The sequence below is a fragment of the Rhinatrema bivittatum genome, chromosome 2, assembly GCF_901001135.1.
Source record: "Rhinatrema bivittatum chromosome 2, aRhiBiv1.1, whole genome shotgun sequence".
Lineage (NCBI taxonomy): Eukaryota > Metazoa > Chordata > Amphibia > Gymnophiona > Rhinatrematidae > Rhinatrema > Rhinatrema bivittatum.
The window spans coordinates 41,886,483-41,909,165 of record NC_042616.1 but is presented as its reverse complement, the minus strand read 5'-3'; the positions used below and the strand labels follow the sequence as shown (position 1 = coordinate 41,909,165).

Below are 22,683 nucleotides of genomic sequence, written 5' to 3'. Positions count from 1 at the left end.
GGCCGAAGAAGAGCAGGGCCGCCGCTGCCGCGGATCGGCCTGAGAAGAGCAGGGCCGCCGCTGCCGCGGATCGGCCCGAGAAGAGCAGGGCCGCCGCTGCAGAGCCCATCCTGCAGCGACCCGTGAAGAGGAGGCCCAGAGGTAAGAGAGAAGCTGAGGGCCCGTAGAGTGCGTGTGAATGCATGGGTGCCTGCCTGAGGGTGTGTCTGTGTATGAGAATGTATGGGTGTCTTCCTGGGGTTTGTATGTGTGAGAAGAGGTGCCTGCCTGTGTGTGGTGTATGGGTGTGTGTGTGAGAATGAATTGGTGCCTGCCTGGGGGTCTGTGTGTGTGTGAGAGTGAATTGGTGCCTGCCTGGGGGTCTGTGTGAGAATGAATGTGTGCCTGCCTGGGGGATGGTGAGGGAGTGGTATGAAAATGAATGGGAGCCTGCCTTGGGGTCAGTTTCAGTGTGTGAGAATGACTGGGAGCTTGCCTGGGTGTGTGTGTTTGTATGAGAATGATTGGGAACTTGCCTGGGTATGTGTGTGTGTATGTGAGGGAGCCAGAGAGAGTGAGAGCATGAGTGTGTATGAGAAAATCCAGGGGAGTAAGAGTTTGTGTGGGGGGGGTGTGTGGAGGGGAAGAGAGTGCCTTAGAGCCTGAGAGTGTGTCAGTGTTTGTGAGAGCGAGAGGTTATGGTGGATATAAGAGCATGAATGTGTATGTATGTGACAGTGTATGTGTGAGAGAGAATGGACATGTGAGTATGTGTGTGAGAGAGAGAGGATAACCTCCTAATCCTTGACAATATCAGGGTGACTGGAAATCAAGAGCTCCAAAGTATGGACAGAAGGGGCTTTTTAAAATCCTTATTAGTTTTAATTATTGGGTGTTATTTGATAAATGTGCTGTTTTGAAATATTTTATTGGTGTTTGGGAAATTGTAAAAAATGTATATGATTTTAATTAATAGAAATTCTATTTATCAATAGTTTTAAAATATTATTTTATTAGTATGGTTTTACTATTATAACTGATGCTTTATGTTTCTTGATTTTATGTTTTATGAGGAATGGTGGTTCTGTTTTTCCATTGTTAATACAGAGAGTCTGGCTTCTTGGGATTTCCATTTCAGTTTTTGTCTAATTTGTGCTCTTTTATTTTGTAGTCTGTATTTGGTGAGGGTCTGTCTCTGCTCTGTGTGTGTGACCATGATGAGAAATTCTGCTAGCATAGGGATCTATAGCAATCTGGTTTGTTTTGTTTCCTCAGTAGGTGGTGTATTGGTATTCTAGGACCCAGTGTAATATTTACCCTTGCTTTTTCACAGGTAGGGTTATTGTTGTTTGAGCCCTTGGTGTTATTACTGTTACGTTATGATGGGATTGCAGTATAGATTTTGAGTGTCTTTTTTGCGGGGTTTTGTGTTAGTTCACAATGTGCCTGGCAGTGGAAGGTGTTTGTGCTGCTGTTACTGTGAGGTGACACCAGAATTTGAAAATATCTTTTAGTATGATGAGCTGTAAGGGAAACATCCAAGCTCCATTGTTTGGGGGAATTTCAGTGGATGCAGAGAGTTACAGAACTGGAGGTGCAGGATTTATATTGACATTCTGTCCCTTCCTATAAATTCCAGACTTCACTCTCATAGCCATATAGAATTAGTTGAATGAGGCTATCAATAATTTTATAGTGTGAAACTGGCCAGCTTTTTAAAATTACGCAGAAGACCTTTTGGACTTTTTTATTAACATCAAATATTCAAAAGCTGTGTCCATCAAGCTCATATATCTCATTAAAGAGGTAAATTGAATAACACAATAACTTTGTTTTATTATTGTTACTCATAAATTATAACAATAACATTAATCTTGGAATATTATATATTTTTAATATAAATGAAAGGTTTTCACAAGATAGGTTGTGTCGTGAAACATTTTATTATGTATATATTTAAGGAAACATACGTAAATTGTCAAAATACATTTTGTTCATTTAACCTTTAACCTCTGGTTTGCTAGTAGATGAATTACTGTGTCCCGAAATTATGTTTGTCTAAAAAGTGTGTCACCAACATGAAAAGTTTGGAAGGCTCTGGTCTAGAGGATGTGAATGAAGACAAGAGGCATGGGAGTGGCTTGAGGGAATGTTGGCTACTACCTGGAGATGAATATCCTTATTCAATAATGCGACTCCAACATTGTTCTATGCTTCAATGGCAAGAAGAAATGTGGAAAAAAGGATTTGCAACCACATAAAAGCAGGGGAGTAGCTTGCTTGTTACGGAAGTTACTACCCCAAACCAAAAAAATACCTGATACTTCACTTTCAACGCAAATCCAGCATAGCTCTCTGCTTCAACGGCAGGGGAGGAAATTTTGACAATTCACGCATATCCAGCATAGCCCTCTGCTTCAACGGCAGGGGAGGAAATTTCATCAATTCACGCATATCCAGCATAGCTCTCTGCTTCAACGGCAGGGGAGGAAATTTCATCAATTCACGCATATCCAGCATAGCCCTCTGCTTCAATGGCAGGGGAGCAAGTCTGATATTTCACTTTCAAAGCAAAGCCAGCCTAGCTCTCTGCTTCAACGGCAGGGGAGCAAGACTGATACTTCACTTTCAATACATAGCCAGCATAGCTCTCTGCTTCAACGGCAGGGGAGGAAGTTGACACTTCACGCATATCCAGCATAGCCCTCTGCTTCAACGGCAGGGGAGCAAGACTGATACTTCACTTTCAATGCATAGCCAGCATGGCTCTCTGCTTCAACGGCAGGGGGGAATGAAGAAAGGTGGATCTATATTCAGGCAACAATCAACAAGGACTGAATTACACAGTCTGAATAAACAGATAAGCATGGGTGTAGCTTGCTTATTGTGGTGGTTAATACCCCTAACTAAATTAAGCTATTTCACTTAGATGCAGGTCCAACACTGCTCTCTACATTAATGGTGGGGGTGGAAGGGAAATAGAATAAAAAAAAGGTTACTAAGAGCCAAGAGAAACAGATAAGTATGTGAAAGAAAAAAAAGTGCAAAAGCTTGCTGGGCAGACTGGATGGGCCGTTTGGTCTTCTTCTGCCGTCATTTCTATGTTTCTATGTAAATCACCTGGACGCGATGGTATGCATCCTAGGTTTCTGAAGGAACTCAAAAATGAAATTTCTGATCTATTAGTTAAAATTTGTAATCTATCATTAAAATCATCCATTGTACCTGAAGACTGGAGGGTGGCCAATGTAACCCCAATATTTAAAAAGAGCTCCAGGGGCAATCCAGGTAAGTATAGACCAGTGAGCCTGATTTCAGTGCCAGGAAAAATAGTGGATACTATTCTAAAGAACAAAATCACAGAGCATATATAAAGACATGGTTTAATGGAACACAGCCAACATGGATTTACCCAAGGGAAGTCTTGCCTCACAAATCTTCATTTTTTTGAAGGGGTTAATAAACATGTGGATAAAGGTGAACCAGTAGATGTAGTTTATTAGTATTTTCAGAAGGCGTTTGACAAAGACCCTCATGAAAGGCTTCTATGAAAACTGAAAAGTCATGGGATAGGAGGAGATGTCCTTTTGTGGATTACAAACTGGTTAAAAGACAGGAAACAGAGAGTAGGATTAAATAGTCAATTTTCTCAGTGGAAAAGGATAAACAGCGGAGTGTCTCAGGGATCTGTACTTGGACTGTGCTTTTCAATATATTTATAAATGATCTGGAAAGGAATATGACGAGTGAGGTTATCAAATTTGCAGATGATACAAAATTATTCAGAGGAGTTAAATCACAAGTGGATTGTGATACATTATAGGAGGACCTTGCAAGACTGGAAGATTGGGCATTCAAATGGCAGATGAAATTTAATGTGGACAAGTGCAAGGTGTTGCATATAGGGAAAAATAACCCTTGCTGTAGTTACACGATGTTAGGTTCCATATTAGGAGCTACCACCCAGAAAAAAGATCTAGGCATTATAGTGGATAATACTTTGAAATCATTGGCTCAGTGTGCTGCAGCAGTCAAAAAAGCAAACAATGTGTTACGGCTATGGCTGCTGTGCAATCGCCTCACCACCAGGGGTCCCTCTAGAGCTGGCTCTCCTGACAGGCCCAGTCTATCTCCCTTCTCCTCTCTATGTTCTGGGCTTTCCCTTATAACCCTGCCTGACAGTTCCCTCAGTGCTTCGGCATCGAGCTCGCCTGGGCTCCCTGCTCTAGCCTTCCTTGCTTGCTGTGCGTGTGGTCCTTTGACCTTGCTTTGCCTAGCCTTGCCTTGGGGCCTTTTCTCTTGTCTTGCCTTGCGTGGCCTTCGGGCCTTCTGTCTTGCCTTGCCTTGCGTGGCCTTCGGGCCTTCTACCTTGTCTTGCCTTGCCTTGCCTTGCGTGGCCTTCGGGCCTTCTACCTTGTCTTGCCTTGCCTTGCGTGGCCTTCGGGCCTTCTACCTTGTCTTGCCTTGCCTTGCCTTGCGTGGCCTTCGGGCCTTCTACCTTGTCTTGCCTTGCGTGGCCTTCGGGCCTTCTACCTTGTCTTGCCTTGCCTTGCGTGGCCTTCGGGCCTTCTGTCTTGCCTTGCCTTGCGTGGCCTTCGGGCCTTCTACCTTGTCTTGTCTTGCCTTGCCTTGCGCGGCCTTCGGGCCTTCTACCTTGTGCTGTGTATGGTCTTCGGACCTTCTGCCCTGCCCTGCCTTGCTTACTGTGCGTGCGGTTCTACGGGCCCTCTGCTCTACTGTCTGTGTTTGTTTGGCCTACGGGCTCTGCCCCGCTTACGGTGTGTGGCCTACGGGCCTTCTGTGTGTGTGTGGCCTACGGGCCTTCTGACCTGCCTTGCCCCGCTTACGGTGTGTGGCCTACGGGCCTTCTGTGTGTGTGTGGCCTACGGGCCTTCTGACCTGCCTTGCCCCGCTTACGGTGTGTGGCCTACGGGCCTTCTGTGTGTGTGTGGCCTACGGGCCTTCTGACCTGCCTTGCCCTGCTTACGGTGTGTGGCCTACGGGCCTTCTGACCTGCCTTGCCCCACTTACGGTGTCTGGCCTACGGGCCTTCTGTGTGTGTGTGGCCTACGGGCCTTCTGACCTGCCTTGCCCTGCTTATGGTGTGTGGCCTACGGGCCTTCTGATCTGCCTTGCCCCACTTCGGTGTCTGGCCTACGGGCCTTCTGTGTGTGTGTGTGGCCTACGGGCCTTCTGACCTGCCTTGCTCTGCCTCCTGCCCTGACTCAGCCTAGACCCAGACACTGCTACTTGCTGTCTGCCCTGACCCAGCCGGGACCCAGACACGGTTTCCAGCCATCCCTGTCTCTCTCCACCTGGAGCCACCCTTTTGGGTGGTGTTCACTACCCCTGAACTCAGCCCAAGCATAACACAATGGTAGGAATTATTAGGAAGGGAATGGTTAATAAAACAGAAAATGTCATAATGCCTCTATATCGCTCCATGGTGAGACTGCACCTTGATTACTGTGTACAATTCTGGTCACCGCATCTCGAAAAAATATATAGTTGCGATGGAGAAGGGCATCCAAAATGATAAAGGGGATGGAACAGCTTCCCTATGAGGAAAGGCTGAAGAGGTTAGGGCTGTTCAGCTTGGAGAAGAGACGGCTGAGGAGGGATATGATAGTGGTCTTCAAAATCATGAGAAGTCTTGAATGAGTAGATATGAATCGGTTATTTACACTTTAGGATAATAGATGGACTAGGGGGGCACTCCATTAAGTTAGCAAGTAACCCATTTAAGACTAATCAGAGAAAATTCTTTTTCACTCAATGCACAATTAAGCTCTGTAATTTGTTGCCAGAGGATGTGGTTAGTGTAGCTGGGTTTAAGAAAGGTTTGGATAAGTTCTTGGAGGAGAAGTCCATTAACTGCTACTAATCAAGTTGAGTTAGGGAATGGTCTCTGCTGTTACTGGCATCAGTAGCATGGGATCTTCTTGGTGTTTGGGTACTTGCCAGGTTCTTGTGGCCTGGTTTGGCCTGTGTTGGAAACAGGATGCTGGGCTTGATGGACCCTTGGTCTGACCCAGCATGGGAATTCCTTATGTTCTTATGCAATATCTGAAGACAGAATATTTGATCATGTAGATTCAATTAAGATCATGAGGATAGAAATGCAACCAGAGAGGCTGTACAGAACTGAAGACCAGTTAATGCTGAAAAAAGCTCTCCTGGTCATCCAATAAGAAAAAACAAAATCTCAGTATAGCACAGGTTGACTGTAAGAGAGCTTTTGACAAAATACAATAATCTCATTAATATACAGTAAGTGGAGCAAAAATAAGGAATAGAGATTTTCAAAATAATGTTGTAATGGCCATCATATAGCTCTGGACCGAAACAATGAACTCTTTTTTTTTTTTTCAAAGTCCTTTCACCGTGCTGCCAATTATAATTATTGATCACAAAAAGAAAAGTCCAATACTACCGCAAATGAAATAGTTCCAAGGATATAAATACGTATTGCAATAGGTACTACTATAAACTTGCTGGGCAGACTGGATGGACCGTTTGGTCCTTTATTGCCTTGTTTCTATGTATTCCTGAATCAGTAGGCAATAAAATGCAACAATTAGCAGCCCCTACCTCACAGAAGGAGGTGCAGCAAGTTTGTGGTATTTTTAATTTCTGGTGGAATCATGTACCACATCTCTCACAGATATTGCGTCCTCTGTATGCACTGTGTAAAAAGAAATGTGTATCTCAATGATCAGAGGAGGTGCAGTTAGCATTTGAAGCTGCCAGATTGTCAGTGCTTACTGCTCAGACTTTGCATAATATCAATGAGGATGCTCGCTTTATTCTTGAAGTATCAATGTCCTCTATGGGAGCAGATTGGTCTCTTTGGCCAAAAGAATGCACTAGAGTTTTGGGAAAGGAAAAGGATACCTGCGACTTTGCAGTATATTATATTAGAGAAACACATTTTAGGGGTTTATTGGGCTTTAGTGGAGACTAATCAGATTACTGGGGGACGGGATATTACCCTGAGAACACATATCCCAATTATGATATACCTAAATTCAGTATACATTACAACATATGGGTAATTTACAGGTATTGTTCATACATGAATGATCATATAATATATACCTGTTTCTATTTCCAACAATATTTATTGCTCTATTACAAACATATCATTAAAAACATTTACGTAGTTTCACATCCACTCAAACCACCTTCATCCACCAATAACAATACAATACAAGAATACTTATTGCACATATCCCTACAATCTAAAAATACAGCGTTTATTTCATTTGTATTTAATAACTAACAATTTCCTGGTATCTAACCTGATTGTTTTCTTATAAACTTTCACATGTTTTGTCAAAATCTTCCCTACTGTATTATGGTATTGTTTTGTTATTGGTGGATGAATGTGGTATGAGTGGATGTGAAACTATGTAAATGTTTTTAATGATGTTTATTTATTTAAACACTTTTATAGACTGGTATTCATTGAATCATCATATCGATTTACACAGAATTAAACAGAGAAAGTAGATTGAACAGGGGGTTAGGAACTTGGGGCGGGGGGGGGTATAACTTGAACAGTATTAGCGAAATAAGGTGGGGAGAATATATACATGGGTACAGAATTGTTAATATACATGGGTCCAGTATTATTAAGGTACTGGAAGAGGGAGTTAAACTTGGGAGGTTTAAAATACAGTATTAAAGAGGTAGGGTGGGGAGGATAGATACATGGGTACAGTATTAATATATTTGAAGTGGGGAAAATTTACGAAAGTATCTACATAGGTACGGGGATATTGCAGGTACGGAGGGGATAAGTTACGGAACAGTATTATTACAAGTAGGGGGGAGATAAATTACGGGAATACAAAGGTACAGTGTTGGGGAGAATAACAGAGGTACTAATTCTGGTACCGTGGTAAGGGAGATAAGGGGAGAGGGGAGATTTACAGAAATGCTAAAACAAGTACATTGAAGTGGTTTGTGTTTCAAGTCTTCTACAAGGGTCCGTGTTTGTAATAGAGCAATAAATATTGTTGGAAATAGAAACAGGTATATATTGTACGATTATTCATACCTAAATTCAGAACAGGCTAGTTCCTGTTACATAGACACAGACTCTTGGGCAGTTTATAAAGGTCTCTTACACTGGACGGCAAAGTGGCATCAGGAAGGCAGGGCAGATTAAAGGAAACCCTCTTTGGGGTAAAGGAGGTGCAGGTTCATGTCAGACATGTAGATGCACAGTAGGTAGAGATGATGGTGAGAGCACCCAGAATCAGGCTGCTGATCAGTATGCAGCCATTCATGCAGTCGGCATAGGGAGCTATGTGCAGGAAGCATCAGGTCATTTGGGTGCTGGTAATATGCTGCAATGGGCTCATTTTAAACATCTCCTGTGACAAAAGGAGAAGCAGGACAGGCAGTGAGAGACTGTGTAAATGTCAAAAAGAGAAGGGGAGAATTCCAACCCCCTTACATGGAGTTGTACCTGGAACTGCTAAGCGAGGTACAAGTCCATGGGAAGTTTTACAGGTAGATCATATGGGACCCCTGCCTACTGGGAAACAGGGGCATCAGTTTATTCTGAATATTGTAGATACTTGTTCAGGAGCATGTCATCTGTTTCCTTTCAAAAGAGCCACTGCAGACAATACTATTATAGCTTAAAAACCAGTTTTTCCCTTTCATGGCTCCCTCTGGAAATTCAACCTGATAATGGTTCCCACGTTACAGGAAAAACAGTGCAGTCTTTTGCAGCTTCTTTGGGAATTTATTGGCTTTTCCATATTCCTTACCACCCAGCGGCAGCAGCCTTAATGGAAAGGATTAATGGGCCTGTCAGACAACAACTGCGATTGCAGGGCACTGATGCCTGTACTGGGAGGATCACTAATTTACCTGTTGTGGAATCTTACTTAAAGGCTCGGCCTTCGGTTCTTAATGTTTTACATTCCAACCTACAGCCCAAACCCACTGTTTATTTGGGAAATATGTCAGAAAGGATGTTCTGTGCAGGACTGAAAGTATGGGCATGTTTTCCACTACCAACATCTGACCGGAGCAAAGGCACAATCTTAGCGTTGGCTCCAGGGCGTACTGTAGCCGTATTGATTGAAGGAATCTAACTCAGAGACTTGAAGCTGTAGAATGAATATTCTATACAAAAGAATGCACGTCCCTAATTAATATATTAAGCAGGCTAAGGTTTATTGTATGGCATGTTTGAAACCACCCATGGTACAAAACTTTCTTTAGGGTGCCATTTTGGTTTGTGACAGCCGACAGCCCTGGAGCAGCAGATCACTCCCGAGCCCCCCGCTGGACCACCAGGGGTTTCAGTGAGTCTTGGAGGGATCGGGAGGGTGGAGGGGTTATTTTATTTAAATTTGGGGGGGGGGGGGGAGGCGGCACAAGAGGTGGGGGAGCGGTGGCATGTGGTCCCTGCCCCTGGAGATAGGAGTTGGAGCTGCGACGGGGGGGGGGGGGGGGGGGGGGGGGCAGGGCAGGGGTGTCGGCATGACCGGGGGGGGGGGGGGGGGAAGGTGCAAGGCAGAGGTTGCCTAGGGTGCCTGATCCCCTTGCACCGGCCCTGGGGGAGGCTATATGCAATCCCTACAGCTAGTCTGCAGGGTTGGAATCCTTAATTTTATTGACTCGGGTCTGTAATGCCAAGACGATTTACTAATTTGTTGTTGTAATCTCTGCCCTTGAATACCAGATTTACAGTTTTCTGTACCCTTTGGGAGGGAGGGAGTGGGTAATAGTGGTAAAAAATAGAAGACAATGTCCTCGCCCATAATGCCTTGTTTCACGAATTGTATTACGATTGTCACATGCTTCATGTTGCTATTTCTCGCTGTTGTACATTGTCAATAAAAAATAAGTAAAAAAAAAAAAAAGAGGTTTGTCAAGTTTCTGGAGGAAAAGTCCATAAAATATTAGCCAAGAAGACTAAAGAAAGCTATTGCTATCCCTGCTCGTGAGTAACAAGAAATAGAGATACTTTGGGGGGATCTTCCTGGTACTTGGGGCTTGGATCAGGCACTGTTGGACAGGATGCTGAGCTTAGTGTACCTTTCTCTGGCTAGCATGGCACCGCCTATGTTCTTATCTTATTCTGTTCTATTTATGGCTACATTTGGGATTGCATAGTCTGTAATCCTGGCACATTCAGCAGACTGAAATAATTCCTACGGCCATGCCCGAGCCTCTCCAGCTGCAGCCGATGCCCTGCAGGCAGCCGCCCGCTATCTCCACAGTTCCACCTTAAGGGGGCGGGGTCTTTCCGGCATGCACTGGGGGGGAAGCAGCGGTGATCTCAGCGGGGGAGGTCATTCCTCTTCCTCTAGTGACTGCTGAAAAAACTCTGAATTTCCACCTCTCCAGGACTGGGAATCCCTGCTGTCCCCAGATCTGCAGAGGGAGAGAGAAGGGAATCCTGTCTGAGCTCTGAGGAATCAGCGCGGTCCCTCTCCAGTCTTACTCTGCATCTGACCTGGAACGGGGAAATCTCCAGCCTGAATCCATTTCTGCAGCTGCAGAATTCAGAGGGAAATGTCTGCCCTGGTTTCCGAGCAGGTAAGAAATTCTTCTCTGTCCTCTTGTATACGGGGCACCAGGACTTAAAAGGAAACTTTTCCATGTGCAGCTCTTCCAACTTTCCCTCCTCACGAAACAGTGCAAAGATTTTTAGAAAGGTAGAAAGATTTGAGTTATGGTCACCCTGAGCTCAGCAGAGATTAGCAGGGTGGAGGAGGGCAGCATGCAGACCCTCTGTCTCACAGACACACACACACACCTCCAGCCCCTCTACTCTCCACTTTCCTGTCTTCAGATGTGAACACATCAGCTTCCATCCCCCACCCCCCCCTTTTCAATTTCTTTGAAATTGTAAAATTCGTCAAAAACGAATGCACATCCCTTAAGCAGGCTAAGGTTTATTGTATGGCATGTTATTGTATGGCATGTTTGAAACCGCCCATGGTACAAAACTTTCTTTAGGGTGCCATTTTGGTTTGTGACAGCCGACAGCCCGGGAGCGGCAGATCACTCCCGAGCCCCCCGCTGGACCACCAGGGGTTTTAGTGAGTCTTGATGGGATCAGGAGGGTGGAAGGGTTATTTTGTTTAAATTGGGGGGGGGGGGGGCGGCGGCGCAAGGGGTGGGAGAGTGGTGGCATGTGGTCCCTGCCCCTGGAGATAGGAGTTGGAGCTGCGACCGGGGGTGGGTCGGGGGTGCACGGCTTAACACGTGATCGGACGCGCGTCCAAAACCTTTTATCCAAAAAGGGGATTAGGGCATCCAGATCACCCGGTAGCTAATAGCGCTCATCACATGGAAATTCATGTAGAAGAGGCTATTAACTAATCCCCGCAATCGAAAAAAACTTTCCCCGCGGCCAGTGCGCCCTTGCAAGATGGCAAATTTAACGCCAGCCCTGGTTTGCCGTGCTCAAGGGCGCGTTGGAAAAAAAAGATAAAACCGGCGTCCTTTGATTCCTCCTAATAGTATCGTAGCCATACTAAGTAGGAGGAACCAAATAAAGCAGTGATTTATTTAAAAAAAAAAATGCTTTGAAAAAAAAATGTGGACATCCAATACACAGGCACAAGATACATGGTCCAGGCCGTGTATCTTGTGCGTATATATATGCCGGCAGCAGGAGAAAACGGACGCTCATAGATCGAACGTCTGTTTTCCCATCCTGCTTGATAGCCACCTCTCCAGTGCGCCCGATGCCTCGGAGGCGCTACGGACGCACATTTGTCCCTAGGGCCTCCTTATTAGGGCAAACCCTAATTAGTGCAGTTAGTATAGCTGTGTTTAAAAAAGGATTGGATAAGTTCTTGGAGGAGAAGTCCATTACCTGCTATTAAGTTCACTTAGAGAATAGCCACTGCCATTAGCAATGGTTACATGGAATAGACTTAGTTTTTGGGTACTTGCCAGGTTCTTATGGCCTGGATTGGCCACTGTTGGAAACAGGATGCTGGGCTTGATGGACCCTTGGTCTGACCCAGTATGGCATTTTCTTATGTTCTTATGATCACGCGCCCAGGAGAGGTGGCTGGGCACGCGTTAGGATGGGCCTGTTTCTGCAGCTGCTTCAATATTATCACCACCAGGTATGTGGCCTTCCTTGTCGTCCATGCCATACCTGTCCAGATAAGTGGGTAACGTCCTCTCCTGTCAGCACATGGAGAATGAAAAGTTCAAAGCTGACTTCACTGCTCCTTAAAGGTCTGGTGCTGCTTTCTTCAGCTCCTCAGTGCTTCTCTTTCTCCAGCAGATGGTGGAAGTGTGGCTCAGGTTCCTGGTGGATCATAGGCAGAGTCCTGTTGGACTGATTCTCACTTGCTACTTGGGAACCAACTAATTTAGGGTCTGAGTTCCCACACTAACGATGAACCACTGGGTGGTTCCCACTGACTTTGCCCCATTGTTGGATCTGTCAGAGGGAGCTACTGGCAAGGCTCCTAGGGCAACTGTCTTCATGCTGTTTTCCCCTGGTAGAGCAGGATCCTAAGGTTAAAATCTTTGGGCTAATTTCATTGGTAGATTGGAATCCTAAAAAGAAAAAAAGGCTTGCAGCACAGCCTCTTCCTCAGACTCTCTCTCTCTCTTCCAGGGGTTTACTACCAGATATTTCTCAGATGAACTATCCTGGATCCCTCATGGGCAGCTATCAGGCTATGCTAACCAGCCCTTCAGATACCTTCTGGTTTCCCTATTCTTGGAGAGAATTTTGTTCCTTCTGTACTCGGATATCTGACTATTCAGGGCTGAAGTGGTGTAGTAAAGCCCATGATTTATGCATGTGTGGCAAAACCTGTGCCGATGGCAGATTATCTTAAGTAGCTATTAGTCCTTCCCAGTCTCTGGAGAAGCCCTTATGTCTCCAAAGAAGAAAGTGGTCTTATGACCTTGGATGTCATGGGCTAAAGAACTCATTCCTGATAGGGTTGTGCATTAGTTTAAAATGAAATAAATGGACCCCTTTTCTGTCATTCGTTGGGCCCATAAAACAAATGGAATACTTCCCACAAATGAAAAATAACCTTTTTAATTAGTTTAACTCCCATAGAATTTAATGGCTCATTAAATTCAATGGACCCGAAGGACGTGTGGGAGACTCCATAGCAAATTTCCCTTGCCTGTGGCTCATATGTGACCTCCCAGCATTAACAGGATGCGTCGGCAAGGAGACCAGAATGCCAGCGAATCTGAGTGAAGCATTTTTCCAATTCAGCCTGTCGCTGCTCTGTGGTTCCAGTGACACTGATTCTGAGTGCTGAGCACGCGCGGAGACAGGACTCAGAACATTGCATTTCTTCTCGGGTTCCATTTGGGAAGGTCATGCTTTTGGTTGAGCTCTCTCAGATTGTTCAACTGTGCTTTGCTATTTTAAACATTAGAAACATTTAAAATCATTTTGGCTGTTGTTCCACTGCCCTGGTTTTGAGATCTTTCTGCCATACCTACTAAGAAAGGGAAGCTTGTGACAGACTGCTTGGCAGTTTGTCACAGCTTTCCCTCTCCGTTTGGGGAGAGTGCTGAGCAGGCAGGGTGGGAGAGATTGCGGACCAGGTGCAGTGGACCAGCTGTGCCACTGTGCTTGTCCAATAGAGTGGGGTTTTTTTTTTTCTCTGTCTGGGTCTGCAGTGCAGAATTGTTTCCAGCAAGCAGGCAGGTGGCCAACTTTGTTTGTGGATCCTGTGGCTGTCCGTAGTGCACAGAGCAGAGCAGTATCTTTCATCTGTGCTGTGTGTGCACTGTGCACCAGTAAAGACTGAAGAGGACAACACTGCATTGTGTGTGTGTGTTTCATGCTTATGCACAGAGTGATCAGTCGGTCCTGGTGTTCACCCACACTGCACACAGTCAGTTTATTCAAAGTAATAAAGATTTAAAAATCCCTATCATCTAAATCCCCAGTGAGAAATGAAGTCACAGCATGTCAGGAAAAGTAAGAGGCCAAGGGAAGCCCTTAGGTGGCAGAGGAGGCCCTAAAACAGTGAGAGTCCCCCGAATTAAAATCCTTTTCAAATAAAAAAAATATGGCAGGAGAGTCGGGCAAGCTGCAGCCAGAAGACATTGACATATGGAGAGGATGTGCCACCACCACCTGTTTCTCTCCCTGTTCTTTTGGAGGGGAGGCAAAGGGCAGCAGTGGGAAGTAGACGTGCGAGTCCTAAAACCACCGGCAGCGCAATCCTCTTTAGCTTGGTGCTGAAGAGACAGCAAAAGCATCATCAGAATCTGAGGCTGACTCTCCTTTGAAAGGATTCCCTGAAGAAGGAATGGGACGGCTGTTAGCTGAAGACCCTAGTTTTGCAGCATTAGTTCCCAGCATCTTAGCCTCCACTTCAGTGGGATGCAGGAGAGAAAGGCGCGTGTTTGCAGCTTCCTTGGGTGGGTTCTGGACTGGACTTCCAGTTCACAGTTCCTTGCCTCCTCTTCTTCATGGCAAAGAATTCCTTCTTTCGGTTCCTCTCCCAGACCCTCGCAGCAGTATTCTCTTTCCCAACCAGTATCCTCTTTTTAAACCACTTCCCATCATTTCTCTCAAATCCTCTCACCCTACTTACAGGTCCATTCTCCCTCCTTCCCTTCCCTTGACTGTCTATCAGCAGCCCTCCCCATCTCCACTGCACTTCAGGAACACTGTCTGTCCTTCACCGTTGCTACTCTCTGGTTCTCCTGTAGCCCATTGGTCAGATGTTATACAGCCGGCCAATAGGCTACAGAGGGAAGTTGGAGCAGTAACTGGTAGACAGGATTGCAGTGCCAGCCCTCCCCTGCAGTCCATTGGTCAGATATTCCACAGCCAACCAATAGGCTTCAGGGGGAGGCAGAAGCAGCAGCTGAGGAGGAAGCTGAAGCACTTCCTTACTGTCCTCCCCAAAAGCCCTGCATTATGGAGCTCTTGGCTCTCAGTCCACAGGGGGAGCGCATGAGACAATTATGCCATGCAGGTAAAAGAAAATAATATTGTCTCCAGCCTGCTGAAGCTCTGATTCTGGGCTGACCTGCCAGATGTCGTTGAAGGCTCGTCGCACTTCTGTCAGCATAACATGAAGGGTGGCATTGCGTGCCTTTGATGAAATTGATGATGAAGAGGATGTTGGGGAGGTACCCGTAATGGAGAAGGTTTTCATGGGTAATGATTCAGATGGACTGAATCAAATCACGGTGAACCTAGAAGATGTGGTAGGCCTGATTGACAAACTGAAGAGTAGTAAATCACTTGGACCGGATGGTATACACCCCAGAGTTCTGAAGGAACTAAAAATTGAAATTTCAGACCTGTTAGTAAAAATTTGTAACCTATCATTAAAATCATCCATTGTCCCTGAAGACTGGAGAATAGCAAATGTAACCCCAATATTTAAAAAGGGCTCCAGGGGTGATCTGGGAAACTACAGACCGGTTAGCCTGACTTCAGTGCCAGGAAAAATAGTGGAAAGTGTTCTAAACATCAAAGTCACAGAACATATAGAAAGACCTGGTTTAATGAAACACAGTCAGCATGGCTTTACCCAGGGCAAGTCTTGCCTCACAAATCTGCTTCACTTTTTTGAAGGAGTTAATAAACATGTGGATAAAGGTGAACCGGTAGATGTAGTATACTTGGATTTTCAGAGGCGTTTGACAAAGTTCCTCATGAGAGGCTTCTAGGAAAAGGAAAAAGTCATGGGATAGGCGGCGATGTCCTTTCGTGGATTGCAAACTGGCTAAAAGACAGGAAACAGAGAGTAGGATTAAATGGGCAATTTTCTCAGTGGAAGGGAGTGGACAGTGGAGTGCCTCAGGGATCTGTATTGGGACCCTTACTGTTCAATATATTTATAAATGATCTGGAAAGAAATACGACGAGTGAGATAATCAAATTTGCAGATGACACAAAATTGTTCAGAGTAGTTAAATCACAAGCAGATTGTGATAAATTGCAGGAAGACCTTGTGAGACTGGAAAATTGGGCATCCAAATGGCAGATGAAATTTAATGTGGATAAGTGCAAGGTGATGCATATAGGGAAAAATAACCCATGCTATAATTACACAATGTTAGGTTCCATATTAGGTGCTACAACCCAAGAAAGAGATCTAGGTGTCATAGTGGATAACACATTGAAATCATCGGTGCAGTGTGCTGCGGCAGTCAAAAAAGCAAACAGAATGTTGGGAATTATTAGAAAGGGAATGGTGAATAAAACGGAAAATGTCATAATGCCTCTGTATCGCTCCATGGTGAGAACGCACCTGGAATACTGTGTACAGTTCTGGTCGCCGCATCTCAAAAAAGATATAATTGCGATGGAGAAGGTACAGAGAAGGGCTACCAAAATGATAAGGGGAATGGAACAGCTCCCCTATGAGGAAAGGCTGAAGAGGTTAGGACTTTTCAGCTTGGAGAAGAGACGGCTGAGGGGGGATATGATAGAGGTGTTTAAAATCATGAGAGGTCTAGAACGGATAGATGTGAATCGGTTATTTACTCTTTCGGATAGTAGAAGGACTAGGGGGCACTCCATGAAGTTAGCATGGAGCACATTTAAAACTAATTGGAGAAAGTTCTTTTTTACTCAACGCACAATTAAACTCTGGAATTTGTTGCCAGAGAATGTGGTTAGTGCAGTTAGTATAGCGGTGTTTAAAAAAGGATTGGATAAGTTCTTGGAGGAGAAGTCCATTACCTGCTATTAAGTTGACTTAGAAAATAGCCACTGCCATTAGCAATGGTAACATGGAATAGACTTAGTTTTTGGGAAGTTGCCAGGTTCTTATGGCCTGGATTGGCCTCTGCTGGAAACAGGATGCTGGGCTTGATGGACCCTTGGTCTGACCCAGTATGGCATTTTCTTATGTTCTTAAAATTTCATCTTTGGCCGTGAGGTCTGGAATGACTGCTTTCCCCTTCTCCTGCAGTCCACAGGAAGCTGTAAAAGGCAATCCGAGGCAGCAGGAGAAAAGGATAAATTACAGGAAGTGCCTGCCGCGGGTCAAGCTGTTTCTGCATTGCCATGGGCTTGAGAGTTTCAAAGCAGCCGCTACCATCACCACCACTGAAGCGCAGCAGCAGCACGCTGAGCTCTTCCCCCACCTCGGCCTGCTGGAGCCCCCTTAACCCCGGAACGTTAATCCTTCGGCTTCACTAGGCTAGGGAGAGACTTTTTTATTTTTTGCCTGGTCAAACCTTAAGATTATCCTACTTGTGGGGAGGGGGGGGGAGAGAGACAGTAGCACTGTGGGACAGAAAGGGAAAGAAAGGAAGCGGAGGGACGAGAGGGGGAGAGCAGAGTTGGGGTGGGGTGGGGGCGAGAGAGAGAGGGGATGTGTTGAGCATCATGGAAAGGGGAAAAGACAGAAGGGGCGGGTAGGGTGGGGAGATATTCATGCTGGGTAGAGAGTGAGGGAGGCAGGAGGGGAAGAGAGAGAGGCGTCTGGGGGAATAGGAATCCCCCTGGAATAAAAAGGGAGAAAGAAGCAAAACTAAAAAATAAAGACAGTTTTTACTGATTTTTTTTTTCTTCAGTCTTCATTTCAGAACTATTACAAACTGTTTTTAATCTTCTGTGCAGTTATATTATTGTAATAGTTTTTTATGGTTGTGCATGTTTCGGTTTTGAAATAAAGACTGAAGAAAATATCAGTAAGCCTTCGAATGCTTGAGAGGAGAACCGGAGTCAGGAAGAGGTTGAGAACCACCACTAGAGTCTGCTGGAGAGCTGATCTTACTGACCAGAGGCCATATAGCACAGTATATCGCACACTCGCTGGGGCCGACGCAAAACGGTACACTCAGCCGAGCCCACCGTTTAACCTGCGGTTGGATACGCGTCCACAGCCCCTTTATGCTATAAGGCATGGATGGGCAATTCCAGTCCTCGAGGGCCGCAAACCGGGATATCCCTAATGAATATGCACGAGAGAGATTTGCATGCACTCTGCCTCAGCTGCATGTAAATCTTTTTCATGCATATTCATTAGGGATATCCTGAAAACCCAACCGGTTTGCAGCCCTCGAGGACCGGAATTGCCCACCCCTGCTATAAGGGGATTAGCGTGTCCAAAAACGCACATACAACACCCCCCCTCCCCCCCGTGAAACTAATAGCGCTCATCTCATGGAAATGCATGCTGATGAGGCTATTAGTTATTCACCCCTGATGTAAAAATAAATGTGCATCCAGCCCGCGCATTTTTACCCTCAGAAATGAACGCCTGCCCCAGAGCAGGCGTTCATTTCTGAGCAGCCCAAAAAAGTTGTACAGAAAAGCAGAAAATACTGCTTTTCTGTACATCCTCTGCCTTAATATCGTGGAGCTATTGAGTCGGAGGAACCAAAAATTTTAAAAAGTTAAAAAAAACAAAACAAAAAAAAAAAAAACTGCCAGTGGTCAGGTTAGGGAAACGGACGCTCAATTAATGAGCGTCTGTTTCCCTAACCTACTGACAGCCCCCTCTCCTGGGCGCCCGCTGCCGAGGAGGCGCTGGGGGCGCACATTTGTCTCTAGCACCTCCTTGGCAGCGCGCCCCCCCCTCATTTACATATTGCGTTCTGCACCCAGGAGAGGTGCCTGGGTGCGCATTAGGAAAGCAGGCGCTTTCCGTGCTCATTTATTGCATCGGTCCCATTATAATGAATCTGGAGGAAAAGGAACTGAAGGGGGGGGGTGTCCTGTTTGCTGTTCCAGGCATCGGTGGCGTTCAGCGACGTGGCTGCCTATTTCTGGGAAGTGGAGTGGGACATTCTGGGAGAATGGCAGAAGGAGCTGTACAGGAAGGTCATCAAGGAGATTCACGGCCTCCTGATGTCACGGGGTAAGTCTGCCTTTGCCGTCATCTACCCTTGCAGAATAGGTGCTGCCATTTTAACAGGGCTGGAAAAATCCCAGGTGCCAGATCCCATGGGCACTTAAAATGTAGGCCTTGGCACCTAGTCTCATTACAAGGCCAACGGGAGCTGCTGTTAGCTCTCCAGGGCTCAGAGAGAGAGACGCCACTGTCGTAGGCCCAGCAAAAGATACTTTGTTTTATAAGATAAAATCTGCATGTTAAACTAGAACTAGATGCTTTTTTTTTTTTTTTCAAGAGCAGCTGAAATCTGTCTCTCTTTCCTCTATATCAAAAGCAGGCACAAGGGAACCAGAGAGGATTTCTCTCTCTCTCTCTCTCTCTGATTCCCACAACTTCTGGGGAAGCTCTGCACTCGATAACTCTACTGAAGAACATGTAACCCCTCTAGGTAGTAACAGATGTAACAGGTCAGACGTCCCCTTTCTTCCTCTCACTATCCTTAGATACAGATATCTTTACATCCCAGGACTCGGGTTTTCCTTCTTAAATGCTCCATAATAAAAGGTTGGGGACAGCTCCTGTCCAGGCGGGCACAAGCTTGCAGAGATGATTGGCGCCTGCAGTGCCTCCACCTAGGACGCTCATGAATAGAAATGATTGCAGAAATCCTCCAAGGTTTAATTTTACTTAAGTGTCAGCCTACAACTTTCTCTGCTTGGCAAGCTTTGTCAGGCAAATGCACACCCAGTGACACAATCGCATACACATCCCTCCCATCAGAATAGGAAATGCATGAAACCCCCCAGCGGTTGTACAAATACAAATCTGAAATGCAACTTTTGCTGTTTTTATTGACAGGTTATTCAATTCTTAATCCTGATGCAATATTCAAAATTAAAAAGGAAGATGAGAAATATTTCACTCAACACTGTGAGTGGGAGGGAAAAGAGAACCTGACTGACCCCAGTATTGGTAAGTAAGTGTTTTGGATAGAAAGGGCTTTGCATTTTCAGATCACAGGGGATGGATGATTTAGCATCAAACGTTTGGAGACTTTACATCCATTTCCTAATCTAATATTAGCAGGTCCTCGTTTGATTTCTCATCGCAGGCCTTCCGATTGTAACATCTGTGTTCTCACTAAACGTTAAACAAGAGGAAGATCTGTCCTTCGTGGATCCTCCTGAATCAGAGACGACTGAAGAGATTCACCCTTCTGTAACGGGCAAGTATCACCTTCCTCCTGGACACCTGTACCAAGGTCTGCTGGTGCCGTTTAGGGATTCAGCTCTGGGTGGGACAAGACTCGGTCAGGCTCTCTCTTGTTCCCTGGGGGGGGCACCTGACTGGGCTGTGGAACTGGGGCTGTTGCAGGGGATGCCATGGGGAGGAGCAAGTCCAGTGAGCAATGATGGATTTTGTCAGATACCAGTCCTAGGCCCGTTCCATGTTTCCTTCCCTGTTTGTCCCCTGGGCGTCTGCTCTAGTGACACAGTCCTCGCAGTACCGTGAGTGTGGGGACTAAGCCTGTGGTTACATCCTCCATCCTCTCCCATTGAATCCCAAAAAGGGTAGGGCTTCTGAGTGTAGGCTGAGTTGCCGGAATTAAGAGCTGGAGGGGAAGGGGCAGTTGGAGGTCTGGGGCAGGCCATTTTCCTCCCCCAAATCTTGCTATCAGTGTTGCTGGTGGGTTAATGGAAACTGTGTTATGTAAAGTGATTTGCATTAAGCCATTTTTAATATTAATGATCTGACTTGCATAATTTTGTATGTGACACAGCTCATTAACTCTTTTTTTTGTTTTGGTCTACATTATATTCCACATTAATATTAATGAGGACTTACATGGAGTAACTTGCAAAATTGCATTAGTGATAACTGTTATTAATGGGTTTAATGCACATTAATGCTTGTGTTAAATTTTAATGCCTTTTAGTCTGTTGACAAGAGTATGAGGAAGCCACATGTCCAATTGAGAAAGATTAGGATATTGCAGACATTGCCCTCTTACTTATTGGTTGTTAAGTCCTGCACTTATTCCCTCCCCGCCCCCATCTCTTACCACCTGGCTTTGAAATAATCCATCAGTAAAGCAAAGTGCCTTTCTCGCTCAAACTAACAACCAAGAAACAAAGACAAGGTCACTGATACATCTACGAAGCCACCGGTGTTATTAACACTTGTGAGGCAGAGTTTGATGCGGGGTTTCTGCAAGCCGATAGTCTGTCCGGCTTTGGATAACAGCCGATACCAATCTTCTCAATAGTTAAACCCTAACGGGTCAATTTTAAAAGCCCTGCACGTGCCAAAACTGGGAGAGATGTGCATGAGTCAGGCCAGCACATGCCAATGGATAAGGCACCCGAATAACCGTGTACTTCCCACAGTGATGGCTAACCTGTGACATGCGTGTCAGAGGTGACACGCCGAGATGTTTTTGCTGACACGCGCAGCGTTTCGTGAACTACCGGGAATTATTTTTTTTTATCGGCTGTGCCGAGCCGATAACCCAAAAACACAGCCCGACCCTTTAAAATTATTTTTTTAGTATCTCCCCACCCTCCGGACCCCTCCACCCCCCCCAGTGCCCCCGGGCGCAGGGAGGCTCATGCGGCGCAGCGACAGGCAGATGGGCAGGGCCGTGGTGAGGCTCACGTCACCACGGCCCGAAGAAAAAGATTGCGTTTAAACGCGCTGATGCTCCTCCTCCTTCCTGCTTGTGCGGCCCCGGAAGTAAACGTTGCCCCGGAAGTAAACGTTGCCGGAGCCGCGTGGGCATGAAGGAGGAGGAGCATCAGCGCATGCAGAAGAGGAGCAGTGCTTACGGGCCACCGTGAATCCCAAGTCGCAGCAGCCTGAGAAGAGGAAGAGGCCCGGTAGCTGGGCCGCCGTGGCCCGAGAAGATCAGGGCCGCTACAAAGCCCATCCTGCAGCGACCCGCGAAGAGGAGGCCCAGAGGTGAGAGAGAGGCTGAGGGTCTGTAGAGGGTGTGTGTGTGTATGCGTGTATGAGATGAGTTGAGAGATTGTGTGTGAGAGTGAGGACCTGAATGTTTGCAGAGACAGCATGTGAGAGCCTCTGTGTGTGTGAGAGAGATAGAATGTGATAGTGAGAGCCTGTGCTTGAGCAAGACAGCATGTGGGAGTGAGAGAGAGCCTGTGTGTGTGAGAGTCAGACAGCATGTGCCAGTGAGGAACTGTGTGTATGAATGATTGTATGAGAGACAGCATGTGACAGTGAGAGCCTGTGTGTGTGTGTGTGTGTGAGAGAGAGAGAAAGCATGTAAGAATGAGAACCTGACTGTTTGTTTGAGGGAAGAAGATGGAGAGAAAAGAAACAGTAAAAAAGACAATATAAAAGGAATTGGCAAAAAAAAATAAGAAAGGGAAGGTGGAAAAAAAAAGCCTGTGACCAACCAATTAGAAAACTAAGATCAGCCAGCAAAGGTAAACAAAAAGTGATTGGCACATGTAATCTTTTTGAATGTGCAAGAATAGCACTTTCTCTATGCGGATCTCACAATGTACGAGATCAGCATGGAGGAAGTGGAAACCCACGGGGTCTGCACAGAGGAGGCAGCAGAATGGGCTTCAGTGCCAGTAGCAGCAATCGGCACCTCCCCAATAGCCATGCGGCAGCAGTGACAATGGCAGCAGAGGAATGAGAGAGGCTCCGAGGTTGCTGGCAAAAGAGAGGGGGGTCTGCCTTTAGTGTGTGCATGTGAATGAATGGGACTCTGCCTGGGGGTGTATGTGTGTGAGAATGATTTGGTGCCTGCCTGGAGGATGGAGTGGGAGTGGTGTGAAAATGAAGGGGAGCCTGCCTGTGTGTGTGTGTTTGTGTGTATGTGAGGGAGCCAGTGAGTGTGAGAGCATGAGTGTGTATGAGAAAATCCAGGGGAGAAAGAGTTTGTGTG

At 45.9% G+C, this 22,683-nt stretch overlaps 1 protein-coding gene across 2 annotated transcripts in view; it reads left to right on the top strand.

The window, feature by feature from the left end:
- Nucleotides 1–10,291: 10,291 nt before the first annotated feature.
- LOC115085916 (gastrula zinc finger protein XlCGF26.1-like) overlaps nucleotides 10,292–22,683 on the top strand; it is a 41,238-nt gene continuing 28,846 nt past the window's right edge. Inside the window, exons 1-4 of one of the 2 annotated variants that reach the window (XM_029592454.1) lie at nucleotides 10,292–10,545; nucleotides 18,665–18,791; nucleotides 19,626–19,739; nucleotides 19,879–19,992. In XM_029592454.1, the coding sequence (XP_029448314.1) occupies nucleotides 10,522–10,545; nucleotides 18,665–18,791; nucleotides 19,626–19,739; nucleotides 19,879–19,992 (379 nt within the window). In that variant the 5' untranslated portion in view covers nucleotides 10,292–10,521. The remainder of the gene's footprint in view (nucleotides 10,546–18,664; nucleotides 18,792–19,625; nucleotides 19,740–19,878; nucleotides 19,993–22,683) is intronic. The other variant, XM_029592455.1, reaches the window with a different exon arrangement.